This window comes from Grammomys surdaster, unplaced genomic scaffold (genome assembly GCF_004785775.1).
Source record: "Grammomys surdaster isolate TR1022 unplaced genomic scaffold, NIH_TR_1.0 203, whole genome shotgun sequence".
Classification (NCBI taxonomy): domain Eukaryota; kingdom Metazoa; phylum Chordata; class Mammalia; order Rodentia; family Muridae; genus Grammomys; species Grammomys surdaster.
In genome coordinates, this window is record NW_021604648.1 from 9,290,875 (window position 1) to 9,305,028 (window position 14,154).

Genomic DNA, 14,154 nt, shown 5'->3' on the forward strand with positions numbered 1-14,154 from the left:
GGAACAGGCCCATCTCTCCCAGAGCGAACAGAGAGCAGGAACAGGCCTATCTCTCCCAGAGCAAACAGAGAACAGGAACAGGTTTTTTCTGTGTACAGATTGCAACAAGAACTATCAAGAAGTTACTTGTGAAGTACTTTTGGAAAGCACACTCCAGTGACCTAAGGGATTTCCAGTGGGTTCCACCTCCTCAATAAGTTCTACCACTTTCCCTTGATGTCATAGTGAGGGCTAAGCATTTTGCATCTGGACATTGGGCAAATATCCAGTGTTCAAATAATAGCAGCCTGTGGCTGGATAAGCCTAGGACAGAATCTACTATATTCAGTGTAGTATAGTTCAGTATAGTAATAAGTAAAGTACTAGGTTAGCATATCTATATATAGTCACCATGTGAAAGTTATAAATTACTGCTTTGAACTAGTCTGGATATAAAAATTAAAGGAAAAAATCATGGATGAAGGTTGGCACTTGGTTGAACCTAAAGAATGGCTGGCTTTTCATGGGAAGTCAATGATTTCTGCTAGCATCTCTTTAATCTTTTGGCTCTTATTTTCTCTGCAGGAAGATTTACTGTCTTGGATGATAGTCTCAGGAACCTCCAGCAAGAAATCCATATGGCATCTACTTTTCTGTTTCCAATCTCATACTTAAAGTGCTTGGAATACTACTCTTCCCTGCCCCATAGTCCAGTGAAGGAACCACTTTAAGACATTTTGATGGGCTTGTGTTACTTAGTGTATCAGTCTTTAAATTGGATATCAACTTCCAATACAGAATCTTAAAGTGAAAAGCTTTTTCTGATCTTCCTGGAGGTACTTATGCCTTATCCTTAGGCAGAGTACATGTGTATTTTTTTCAGTATTTATACAGATAATCCTGTATGGAACTCAATACCAGTCAATGATATGGGCAGGGTGCTGAGATTGGCAGTCTTCCTCAGAGTCACATGTTGTCATGAGGAGACATATATTTCTATGAAGGAGGGTGTTCCTCCAAGGGGAAGCTGCACTGACAAAACAGGAGCTGTTTCCTATGGCAAAGACTGAAGTCAGAGCCATTGAAATAAACCATTTTATAAAGATGTCAAGATCAGGAGAAAATGTCATAATCCATTAGAATCTGAAGCTACTACAGAGTGGAAATGAAAGCATAAGCCTGAAACCCCAGCCTTGTGAGTTATCAAAAAGAATAGCTTGAATAATTTGCTTAAGGCCACACAGGAAGTGGCTGATTGATAGGCATTTCAGACTGTCTTTTCTCATACTGCTTTTAGAGGCTGCTTTTCTTCCTTAAATATCGTGATACTTTCATCCAAAGCTAATAAAACTGATTGAAGCTCACTTTTCTTTTGTGTCTAAACAAATGTCTGTATTTGAGTGATATACATGTATATAACACACACTATTTGTTATATACACATATACACTATATATACACATATACACTATATATATACATATACACTATATATATACATATATACTATACATATATGTGTGTGTGTGTGTGTGTGTATAGTATGTTATATATATGGATATTCTTTTCAGCCAGTAAGATAAAGATAATCAAATATTGTAGCCATTTCTTATAAATCTATAACTTTTCTTGGTTGTTATTTTACCCACAAATAAATTTAGAAGGCAGAAATAAGTAACTGACATGTTCACTCTCAAAAATTCTCACAGATGAAGCCCATTTTGAGTATAAAATATATATAGTATATAGAGTGTATGTATGTGTTTGTGTGTGTGTTTGTGAGCATCTATTTCAAGCATACTGAAAAGATACACCATAATTGAACACAAAATGGAATTTGTTTTAAGAAATAATCTAGTATCTAAAATTATTTAACTAAACTGGAATGAGGCCTTGGTATGGTTGACTATATAATAAAATATTGAAAACTCATCCACAAGCATTTTGGGCTCTGATTGTCATTTTTATTACTAGTAGCTGAAAGGAACTAAGGCAGCATAGAGAAATGAGATGTTCAGAAGCCCAGTTCTCCACATTACTTGATATAATAGATACTTAATTCTATTTGAATTTAGGAATTTTCACAATGATCAATTATATGGGATCAAAAAATGTGGCCTAAGCAATAAGACATTCAATTCCTTTCTAATTACTTGATCCCTGGATGAAGCTGCTGGGGCCATTGGACACTGTTAATGGGAGCCCGGTTATTTCACGAGAACTATTTTCAACATTCCCGTGGAACCCAGTTTGTACCCAAAATGAGCTTCATCTGAGAGTTTTTGAGAATGCACATGTCAGTTACTTATTTCTGCCTTCTAAATTTATTTGTGGGTAAAATAACAACCAAGAAAAATTATGGATTTATAAGAAATGGCTACAATCTTTGGCTATCTTACTGGCTGAAAAGAATATCTATACCTTGTTAAGAAGGACAAAGAGGAGTTATAGGAGGTACCAGAAATGTATTTCTCATCTTTGTTCAACCATAGTCATGCATTTTTGTCAAGGATTCTCAAGCATGCTGAATCTATTATCCACGCAAATGAAATAGCTTCTTATGGTGTAAATCATACCAAGAATTCACAGTCTGTTAGCCTCACATACTGAACACTGACAAATCACTCAGAGGCATGGTAGTTACTCATCTAATGTGACAGGTAACCCTGGGCATCTGTAAGGCTTGAGAGATAACAGGTGCTCCTGGCTGAGTGTTTGTTAGTAACGGCAATTTGTCCTCTTAGACTGTAGGAAGCTTTGATGCCTCTCTTCCATCTTAAAATATGATAGAGATCAGTTCTATAATTTTTTTCCACCTAAGATAGGGTTTCTCTGTGAAGCTCTGGCTGGCTGCCCTGGATCTCATTCTGTAAAACAAGCAGTCCTAGAACTTACAGTGATCTACCTCTTCTGCTTCCCAAGTTCTAGGATTACAGACATGAGCCACCACCACCCAGCTGGTTCTATAATTTCAAATATATCTAAGCAGTCTATTTTCATTCGCTATTGGCCAGTTTTACCCATTAACCATGTGTTAAGTGGCACACCTGCGTTTTCTTCTCAGTTCTATGACATGAAGATTCAGGGCTACAGCTAAAACAATGTTTTCACAGCACAGATATGACTATGCCACTCTCAGGACTAAAATTCTCCAGGCCCTTAGACATAAATTAACTAACTTGCAATGTTAACCAGGGCATTCCTTTCTTACCTGTTCTGTCTTTCTAACCTCATCTTCTTCCAATTCTTGCTTCATAGCTTGAAAATCACATTTGTCCTAAATGACTTGAGCATGTGACAATTGTAGGGGCCTTTGAACAGTTTGCTACTCATGTCTGAAAGGCTTTCTCTTTCTGCATCTTGCTATATGCTTACTTTTCTCTCATTGCCCATACTCCAGTGGAAGTATAATATGTCATAGAACTACTCTTTTTTGAGCCGGATGTCCATAATACTCTGTTCATCTTCATGGTTACTATTTACTATTCTGGTACCATGCAACATATGAAATACAGACTTTCTCTATTACTCATATTTAGTAAAAGCTTGACAAAATGATGCATGAAAGATCTTCCTAGGGTTTACTATGTTTAGCACATGGTTAATGCATCCAACAGCTATACAGTAGAGAATGAGTTATCAATTTGCCTTCAAGTTGTCCATTGGTTTTACTCTTTCATGTCTCATGACATGGTAAATAAAAATACTATTATAAAATACTCTCCATGAGGCCATTCCAAGGGCAGCGAGAGAGACAGATTCTGTTCACCGTTTAGTTTAAGTTCAAGACCTGTGTTTGTGATGAACATTGGTCAAGAGGAAAAGCCAAGCAAGCTTTTAAGGAAAAAGGATCTTTAAGTGGCCCTTCGAAGAGACCTAACTCAGTGTAACAGAGCAGACCTTAATCCACTCTTTCCTAATTCGTGACTTTCTCTGAAGATTCTGTCAAGTTATTTATTCTCTGCAACACAGACTCCTAATAAATAAAAACAGAGTTTACAAGATATACTTTATGAAGATATTATTAAATGTGACCAGTTTAGCATTTAATTAATGTTATAGAGATTAGATGGAAATGTACAAACTGAGTTCAAATAGAAGGTCTGTGATTTTTGTACCTTTGGATGACTGGTGTCTAACAACAAAAACAGTAAGGAAAGGGTAGGTTATAGAAGGACTTCCTGCTCATCTCTTGTAAACTGCCCATTAAGACTTAGAGGCTGTTTGTCTTTTTTATTTTTCCATATTTATGTATGTGATACGTATGGAGAAGCCCAAGGTTGATTTCTGGGATGATCCTTAATTATCTTCTGCCTTAGTCATTGTGCCAATTTCTCTGAATCATTGAGAGATTGAACTCATCTGATGTGGCTAGTCTTGACTGCATGCTTGTTCTGGGGATCACCCATCTGTCTCATAAGGCTGGAAATACAGGTGAGTTGCCATGTTCACTTGGCATCTAAGTGAGTTTTGGTGATCTGAAGTCTCACACTTTAACTAAATACCAATAAGTCTCCCTTGCATTGGCTCCTTTTCAAAGTAAGGTTTCTCAATAGTAATAGTATACTTCTGAGAACTGACATATTAATAAAATGAGATATTGAGAATACATGTGCATGATATTATAAACCTTGACATGGATTGATTCACTTTCAAATATCATCTAAGATAAATACAAACACTTTAGGTTCATCCCCTAATATGAAAACTATGGTCCAATGAAGGTACACATAGATATAGTTCAAGGTCATCTGAACAGCAACTATTAGAGTATTTTAAAACTGATTTTATACCAGGCTACATGAAACTCCTTCACTGTCTTTCCAGTAGCAGAGGCACAAGTGATTCACATACCTTTTCTGCTTACTGCTACAGTGTACAGCTTATTTTGGACAAATGAGATACAGAAGTCATTGAGTAAGTAGCAATAGCATATATTCTGGAAGTGATGGGTATTAACAATCTGGAGAAAGGACACACATATCATATATATATATATACACAAAAGGGATGTAACCGTGTAAAGGAAGATTCCTCCAAGCAGAAAGAATAGCTGTTAGCAAGGCATTGAGGTGAGAAAAGCATGGCATTTTGAGGAATCCCAAGAGTGTCAGTGTGCAGATGGAGCAAGCTGTGTGAAGAGAGAGGATCGGGGAAGCCATCTGATAATGGTCAATAATGCTTACGGATAGTGATGCTCAGTGCAATTTTCATCCTTTGGGAGTTTTTATTTTTGTTTTGTTTTTAGTAATAAAAGTGGTGCAGTCTGGCTTACATTGTGAAAACTATTACCATAGTTACTTGGACAACAGTGAAGCAGGCTACTGGAGTGTTCCAGGCATGGGTGAGCTTATTTAATAGGTAATAAAAACAGGTTGGTTTTGATATATGTGTTTTATGGAAGTATATGCAATCTTGCTCATAGATCCTGAAGAATATAAATAAATGATTCTTTGGAGATAATTTTGGCTGAATAATAAGGGAAAGAGCAGATCCAGTTAGCTCAGACAAGGACTGCCAGTAGAGAGGCAGCTTTGGGAAGAAGGGAAGGAGCCCAGGGGAAGAGAGCCCTTGGCATTTAAGCAAATATGGGAGATTGACAGTTAGCTGTGCACAGTAGCTGAGGAACAAGGTCACAGCTTCAGATTCAGGAAGGATGTCAACTGGAGAGTTTAAGGTGTGGATCTAAATGAGATATGGCACTCTAGGAGAAGGAGAGCTGGTGAAAGAGGTATTTTCATTTGGTATCTGAAATAATACAACATTTACAGGAACAGTTGGGAAGCTAGCAAAGTAAAGAGAGCATAGAAAACCTTTATGTTCTAATTTCTTTTAAAAAAGACATCTTTGATGGCCTAGTGACAGCTAAACAGACACACCAAATGTTTCTGACAAATCAATTAGGACTGGGAACTGGTGCTCTGGTTGAGCAATACAGAAACCTACATAACTGTGACAGAGATGATTTTAAATTGTCTCTGTGCGTGGAAGTCAGACCATAGGTAGGTTAAAAATAAAGTAAGATCTAGGCGTTTTGTAGTGATAGGTATTAAAAATAAGGCATCTGGCTCCCTGCTCAGTTACTATGTTCCAGTAAGTCTAGCACCGGTGGGCTACCTGCCTCCAGCAGGGTGTCTTCATCTTGGCAGGCTCTCCAGTAGGGTTGGAGCTCCAAAGCTCCCCTTGCGGCCATGCTAGCCCCACAAATGATCTTTTATCCTGTGATCAGCCACCACAACACCCATCACCTGGTAAAATCAAAACTCTAAATGCTTATAGTTAACCAATCAGATTTATATATCATCAAATACTCAAATACCAAGATTTCAAGGCCAATTGATAGTGCTAAGATGCTAACACAGATTAGGCAATTTATCCCATTTATCCTAAACTTTTAGTTTCATATCTACCTATTGCTGGTTAAAGCCACGCTGGTTTACAATTTCCGCTCCCCCCCCTTAGCTCCAATTCCCTTTTACCGGTCAACTCACAGGCCTCCTGCTGCTCTAATATTTAAAATAGATCGGGCAGGTAAATTTCTGCCACATTTCACCCTTTCTGTTAGAATAATAAAAAAACAACCCAACTTTTTCTCAAAATATATATCAAGCACAGCTATTACTATTTTGTGATTTATAAAGTACAAGATAGACCTAACACTTGGTCCAACAATCAATCTAATGCCAGGACAAAAGCCAAGTGCAGAACTATAGTCTGTTAAGTTAGGATAGAGAACAGTTCTCTTTTTTGTTGACACTTCCAAGTGTGGGTTTCTCAAAAGAGAGACAAACATTACTATGTACACCAGTTATTAAATGGATTTTGGTAACTTCTTGGGGTATTATTCTCAAGAGTTGCTAAATATAAATGGGTTTATAGAATGATTCCCAAGGTGCATCTGACACTAATACAGTTGCTATGGTAAAACCTTAGGACCTAGGGATGCAGGGAGGTAGGATACCTTCACTGCAAATAAAAGTTAATAGCCTTATTTGAGATTCTAGAAAGTGTTGGGAGCCGACTCTTAGCCGAAAGTGGCTATCATCTTTACAGCCATCTCAAGCCATATACCCTGACAAGAGACTTGTTTCAACAGCCTGCAATAGCTGAGCGCACTCTGATAAACATCTTGTTACACTGTTTAGTGCCCCCAGCTGCCAGGTGCTCCTGGTATCCATGGCTACAAGGCACGTGACGTAGTGGCTTCAGTTGAGATTGTCCACGAGGGCAAGTCACGTGGTAAAGGGTATAAATACCCAGGATTTCCCTTCTATAAGAGTAGAAGAGTAGAGGAGTCGAGGAGTAGAGGTAGAGGTAGTAAGTAGTAGGAGAATAAAGAAGACTTGAAGAGACTCCACCGGACTCTGGCTTGTATCTATCTTTTGCGTCTCTCGCCCCTTTTTTCCCCTTCCTCCGTCCCCACTCTCTCTTGCTAGACCCTGACCTGCCGACCGGAGCAGCAGAACCGGCCGGCCTTTACAAAGTAGCAGAACCCGACGGCCGTTACAAAAGAAACGGCCGTTACAAGAAAGTGTCATAGAAATGAACGAAGTCTTAACAGAAGTCATACAATTCGGGCCTTAAATCTACTTCATTATTATTTTTATATGAAACATCTCTCTATAAAAAGGATAACTCAGGGAGAGAAGAATCAAGTACACAGTGAGACCAGTTTAGTTACATATGTTCTGGGTTTAGAAGGCTCACCATTTTCATTTTGCATTGTGCTTCACAAACCATATTGCCACCACACACATGCCATACCTAATCATTTCTTTCATGGTTGAGCTTTTGATTATGTTTTTGCCAAAATGAAATGTAAGACTACAAAATTAATCAGCAATGACTCCATCCTGAGTGTTGTGATTTGCTTTTTTGTATGAGAGGACCATATAAAATATGCATTTTGAGTTTATAGAAAACAAATCATCTAAGGGTGAGTCTCTATTTACAAAGTAAGTTGCTTGCTAATATCTGTCAGTAACCCTCACAAATAATATTGTAAATTGTGCTGGAGTCCTTGATTCTCAGCTGATGAGAAGCTTCAACCAGCCTGTCGGGGGTCTTTTTTCCCAATGTTTAATTTTTCCTCTTTTATTTTTTAAAGAACAGAACACTTTAAAATTTTAATTAACACTTTTGGAAATGTAAAGTTAAAGAGTTTTATTCAGTTTGATTTAATTGATATTAGATTACATTTTAAGCTACATTAAAATTATTTTAAAATTGTTTAATACAATTGAGATATGCTTTGTACTCTTGCAATTACAAAGTATTCTAAAATGATATTGAAATATAATTTAAAATTTAATTGTATTTAATTTAATTTGATTAATATTATATGGGTATATTGTGACATAGTAAACATATTTTTAAGCCTTCACCATTATAAACAATATTTAAACTTAATATGATTAATTTTACGTGATTTTATAATAAAGCAGTAAACATAATTTTAAGCTTTCACTGTTTTAAACAGTATACATATGTGCAGTTGTGAAATTTGTCTATTCTTATGTATGTAATTGTGCTAAAGCTATGCTTTTTTTTAAACCAAGGTTTTTGATCGCTATTTTCAAATTAACTAATTTTCAGAACTGGTTATTGTCACTGGATATTAAGACTCCTTTGAAATATTTGCCAATTAGGTCCCTAACTATTCATGTTCCTTGTCTTCATTTCCTAACAACAGTAAGTGAGCAGTTTTATGCTCACCTATAGAAAGATATTAAGTATCATGTTGATGCTTTCTGACATTGTCTTTTCCTAGACGGCCTTTGATATTTTGTGTGTGTGTTTTGTAAAATATGTAAATACATTAGGGCTGTAGGCAGAGGTTCTTTATTTGTCAGAAATCATTGGCAGGTCCTTAACACATATTTTTCAGAGCTCTGCAGTGATGCTGTGCATCTGCCTCTGTGGTCAGGGTTTAAGTTTATTTCTCCTTTTGTTAATGAAATAGATGTGTGGTAGCCCTCCGTCAGATTACAACATCAATATCACACAATTGAGAACATCTTGTAGTATGTCGTGAAAACATGCCGCTAAATCATAATTTCAAGCATTAAACATTAATAACAAATCATTCATAACAAAACATTCAGAATAGAGCTGCACAAGCTCCCGGGCCCCTTCTGCCTTTCCCATTAGTTTCTCCAAGTCCTGGCCACATAATTTACAAACACTGAACATTCTGGTTATTCTTGTCTTTTATCCCAGTTCTCTCAACTGCAAATATTTCACTAATATTCTCCCTGTAAGTCTTGCATGGCACTTTGGGTTAAGAAATACAATTTTGCATTTTCACAAGACAAACAAATATCAGACCTAGAAGGTAGAATGAAAAGTTAAAGATTTAAAAATTTTCTTACCCTCTCCAGTGTAATTTCTTCAAATTCATATTCAATTTCTGTTCCATTGACCTATTAATAGGGAAAAAAGTATGAAAATTACTAATGAGTTTTGACTATGACATTCTACACTTAAAAATGACAAGGAACTCCAGGAATGGTGACATGCACCTGTCCTTCCAGAAAATTTTCTTCATGTTATGCTTTTGATTATTTTTTTTCCCAAACAAGATGAAGTGCTACAAAAATAATTAATGATTCCATCCCTTAAGAATGTTATTATTTGTTGTTTTTTTAATGAAAAGGGACAATAGAAAATATTCATTGTAAGTTTATGAATAACAAACCATTTAAGAGTAATGATATTGGGATAAGGGGACAACACATGAAATGTAAATAAAACATCCAATAAAAAAAATTAAAAAAAATTAGATAAAAAAAGAGTAATGATATAATTACAAAGGAAATTTCTTGCTAACAACAGTTTAAATCTCATTGACAAAAGCTAAAGTATGACCTTTAAAAAGGCAGGGTAACTCACGCCTCACTGTACAATAACAGAGGGACCACAGCCATTACAAGGTCCCCTTCAAATACTGGAGGTCAGGCCTCTATTCCTGCCTTCGAATGATTAGAATCGCCATAGCCCTTCTATACTTAGAGAAGGGAGGAGATGTCAGGGGCAGCCCTAATTACACATTGAAGGCCTAAAATCAGCCATAGGCCTAAAATCAGCAATAGGCCTGTCATACATGTATACTAACACCAAGTTTTGGGTCTCTGTGGAAAAACATTGAAACAGATGGCTATAAGCTATTGTAAACAGGCAGCTTATGTGGAAATTTACCAGCCTGAGTAGTCATAGACCTTGTAAATAGGTAGCCTTGGTAGACAATACCAACTTAGATAAGGACAAGTGAGTCATAGGCAGAGTCATAGTGACCTGTCCCCTGAACCTTCACCCAGCTGATACCCTGTTCTGAAAGATATCTGTACTCCCCCTGAACACCCACACTCCAGTGACATCCCCTTCCCCACATCCTGCCTGTCTGTGTTTATAACCCCTGTGTGAATGAATTACGATTTGAGAAAAAATAAATAAATTATTTAAAAAAAAGGCAGGGCAAAGCTACACGTGATCTTTCTCTTCTCTCCCCATCTCTTCCTCCTCTACTCTGTTCCTCTTCTGCCCACTCATTTTTCCTCCTGCTCCTCCTGTTTCTTCTTTCTCTCAAGGAGCAAAACTACATTAAATAATAACCAAGTCAGTGAATAAATTCCACCTCTTTAGTGACTCAAGTTCCAGTAACATATTCCAATTACTCTTCACTTTGCTTGCTAGGAAGCCATGGACCATGAAAGCATGTTCAAATACTTCAGAAGGAATAAATAAATAAACTAGGATATTTTGCAATTCCTCATTAGAAATTGTTTCAACAACCTAAACAATCCTTTAGTTGATTTGCTTTTATGAAGAGAAATAGATTTTGAATATAGCCAGGCACCTACATTTCAACAGATGTGGATTGAGAATTATAAGGAAATGCTGGAAAACGATCGCCAAATAGTCAATTCCTATTTTTATCTACTACAGATTTCTTTTTACTTGATTAAAATTTCAGAGAAAAACCTCTCAAATTTTTTTATTGCTTTTTTTTCCCTCCCTAAAGTATATCTCAGCAGTGCCATTAGAATTTAGGAATTATCTAGGGAGACAGTTTTCCAACCACGAAATGGTGATTTCCTTAAGGTGTTAACATCAGTTTGGTTCCATCCTTATGCAATTGAAATACAGAATATGAGACTAAGCACTCTATGGAGACAGGGGCTAGATAGTCAGCTCCTTTACTCAATGTAGAACTTGGTCAAGAGGGAGCTGATGAAACAGCAAAGAGAAACCAAGGAGTACTGAAGCTAAGTACTCTACCGATCTACAACCACAAATATTTGTCAGTTCTCTTTCATGAGAAACATCACTGATGGAAGATGTACCTGCAGTTGTAATCAGAAAAATATAGAACCACAAGGGTGATGGACTATGCCTCAGTGACTTACTCGGAGCATGTTTTTGATTATTCAATTACATGAGCTAATTGGTGAATCACATTTTACTGTGTTATTACATTATCAAACAGACCTAAACTAAATTAGATTTTCTGGGTTTCAGCAATTCAGTGACTCACAGAGAAGGGCTTTGTGATGTCAGAAAGCTTCAGCAGCTTTAGGAAGGTTTTCATTTAGCGCATGTAAAAGGAACAAAAAAAAAAACCTCTCAAAACTTCGTGTATATGTAATCTTCTGTTTGAAGTTTTGTTTATTTTTTTAACTTTCCATAGTTGATAACTCACCAGAAGGAGACTGAATTAATGTGATATGCTTTCATTTGCTCAGTATGGCTCCATGAAGCTTCTTTTTTGCTTCACTGGTTTTCTGGAGGGAAACCCTTCCTGTTATTAAAGTGCTGCAAACTGGGGAGGGGGAATAAGCTTCAGAGAGAGGAAAATAAACCTCTCATAGTAAATAGTCAATGATTCACAGTGAAAGGCATCTTTCAAGGAGTAGTTAGAAGACAAGACTTACTGTTTGCATCACAGAGAATATATAGTAGCATATATAATTTTGCTTCTCAGTTCTAAGTTTATGCATGCTGAATATTAGATCCAAGATTCATTCCAACTTCATATCATAATTATTATTCTGAAGTTCACTAGTCAGCTTCATGAACAGGCGATATAAGCTGAGTCAGCTGGCTTCTTTGTACCCTAAAGATCTTTAGTTTTCAACTAAAGAATGTAATGTTATGTGCCTAATTTTACAATATCCAGGCTCTTAAGTATAAACAGTGACACCAGGATGTAATCTTGGTCTAAAAAGAAAATTTCATGTCTGTACCAGAATCTCTCAAAATTAAAGAGAAGTGAATGCTTATAACCATAGGTGAACCAATATTTCAATGTTAGCTTATACACATTTTAAAATATGGAATCATAAAGCTAGTGTGGGAATTCAGGAATACGTTACTTCACAGGTTCTAATGTTTATTCTCTCATTAGAAGAAGAGTGATGTCTATGTCCTCTTGATGAGCAAGGAAAAAAAGGAAGATACAAACTCTCTTTTGATAAAAAGAACAAAACATAAGACCTAAGAATATCTGTATCTTAATGAGAAGTTCCTAAGTTTTGCCTGATTTTGATAGATGTTTAGAGCCCTTTCAATTAATTGGACTGGAGAATATTCCTTCAGTAATCTCCACATATATTTAGAGTGTGGTAATTTACTGAGTGGTGATGAATCAAGGAGTGTCTGCAGAGAATCACCTCACCCATCATCTTGAGCATCCCTTTATGGAAGTTAAAACCACGTTGCATATGTCTCTCATTCACTCCCAGCAATGGACATACAAAAGACATCCACTGTTGTATGATCTCCTCCCCAAGGTCTCAATCTAATCCACATCAGTTCCTCAGTATGTAACTTTTAAATTTTTATTTATGCATGTGCATATGCATGTGTGTTTATGATGCATGTTTATGAATGTTCAAGGGCATGTAAGTCACAGGATATTGTGGAAGTCAGCAGACAAACTCAGGTATTGGTCTTCACCTTCTACATTATTTGAAAGAGAGCCTTGTTGAATAGGGCAGGCTAGCAGGTCCATAAGCTTCTGGGAGATATTCCAGACTGGGTCTTCCTTCTCAGCATAGTATCACAGTTGTTATAGACCTGTGCTAATTTTATGTATGTTTGAGGGATTTGAACTCATGTCTTCATATCCCTACAGCAAGTACTTTATTTGGAAGCCCATCTCTCTAATTCTTCTGATATAAAGCTTTCTACTCATGATGTTGTCTTTCTGAAAAGAATTCTAACAAGTATACTTTCTCTTGACCGGTCACATTTCCTGTGATCGTTAAGCATGTTAGTAATATATTGTTTCTGATAGCATGGAGGAGAGAAAGTTGCATAGTTGGAGTCTATGTTACTTCAGCTCTGGCCCTGTTCACTTGATAGCCTCTTTCTATCTTGAAAAGTAGGAAACCAAGGGACTGGCATTTTGGAAAATCAAGAAGATATAGAGAATTTCCTAGTTTTAAAAAATATGATTTTAGCACAAAAGGCTATTTCCATTGCCCTTGCTTATCATCTACCATAGCTACACAACACAATCCTGTAGGTGAAAACACAACCTGGTTTGGCTCTGGGACATAAAGAAATCACTCTCGAAGCAATTGGGAAACTTCCTCCCTCCTTTTGTTGCACTGAGATGTCCTATGCAGGCTGCTGGTAGAAAAAAAAAAAAAGACATCGGTGGAATTATCCATGTGGAACACATTATGCTGCACTACCTACCAGCCAGGCAGTGTATGTCTACTGGTTCACATGGTTATGGGGTAACAAACAGCTTTCTGATTGTATTTAAGGCCTGTTCCACAAGAATTTCATGTTTGGTACTGGTAATCTAGTCAAAGCCTCATGGCGGAGAGGTCACAGTTCTAAGTTAGAAGTTGCTATTGTTTTGCTAAATGCTCATGTTGTCAAATTGTCTTCTAAGTATTTGTTTATTTATTTATTATGTATTTATTTATGTATTTATTCATTTTTAGTTGTCAGGAATCAATGCAGAGTCTGCCTGCTAAGAATAAAATCTATGAGAACACAACCCTAAATGGGACATGCTCATCACCAAGCCTTTACTGAAGACTTAGGAAACATCGTAGAAGAGGAAACAGAAAGAGTACAAGAACTTGAGGATGAGGAGGCATTCTGTGAGATGTTGTATAGTGACACAGCATGGTTATTTCATCCATAAACTCACAACACCAC

The 14,154-nt window shown here is 36.7% G+C and overlaps 1 protein-coding gene across 4 annotated transcripts in view; it reads right to left on the reverse strand.

The window, feature by feature from the left end:
• Positions 1–14,154, reverse strand: part of Dlg2 (discs large MAGUK scaffold protein 2) — a 1,293,772-nt gene that overhangs the window by 579,449 nt on the left and 700,169 nt on the right. For all 4 annotated transcript variants that reach the window (XM_028770581.1, XM_028770580.1, XM_028770579.1 and 1 more), the window contains one exon: positions 9,351–9,401. In XM_028770581.1, coding sequence (XP_028626414.1) covers positions 9,351–9,401 — 51 coding nt within the window. The remainder of the gene's footprint in view (positions 1–9,350; positions 9,402–14,154) is intronic.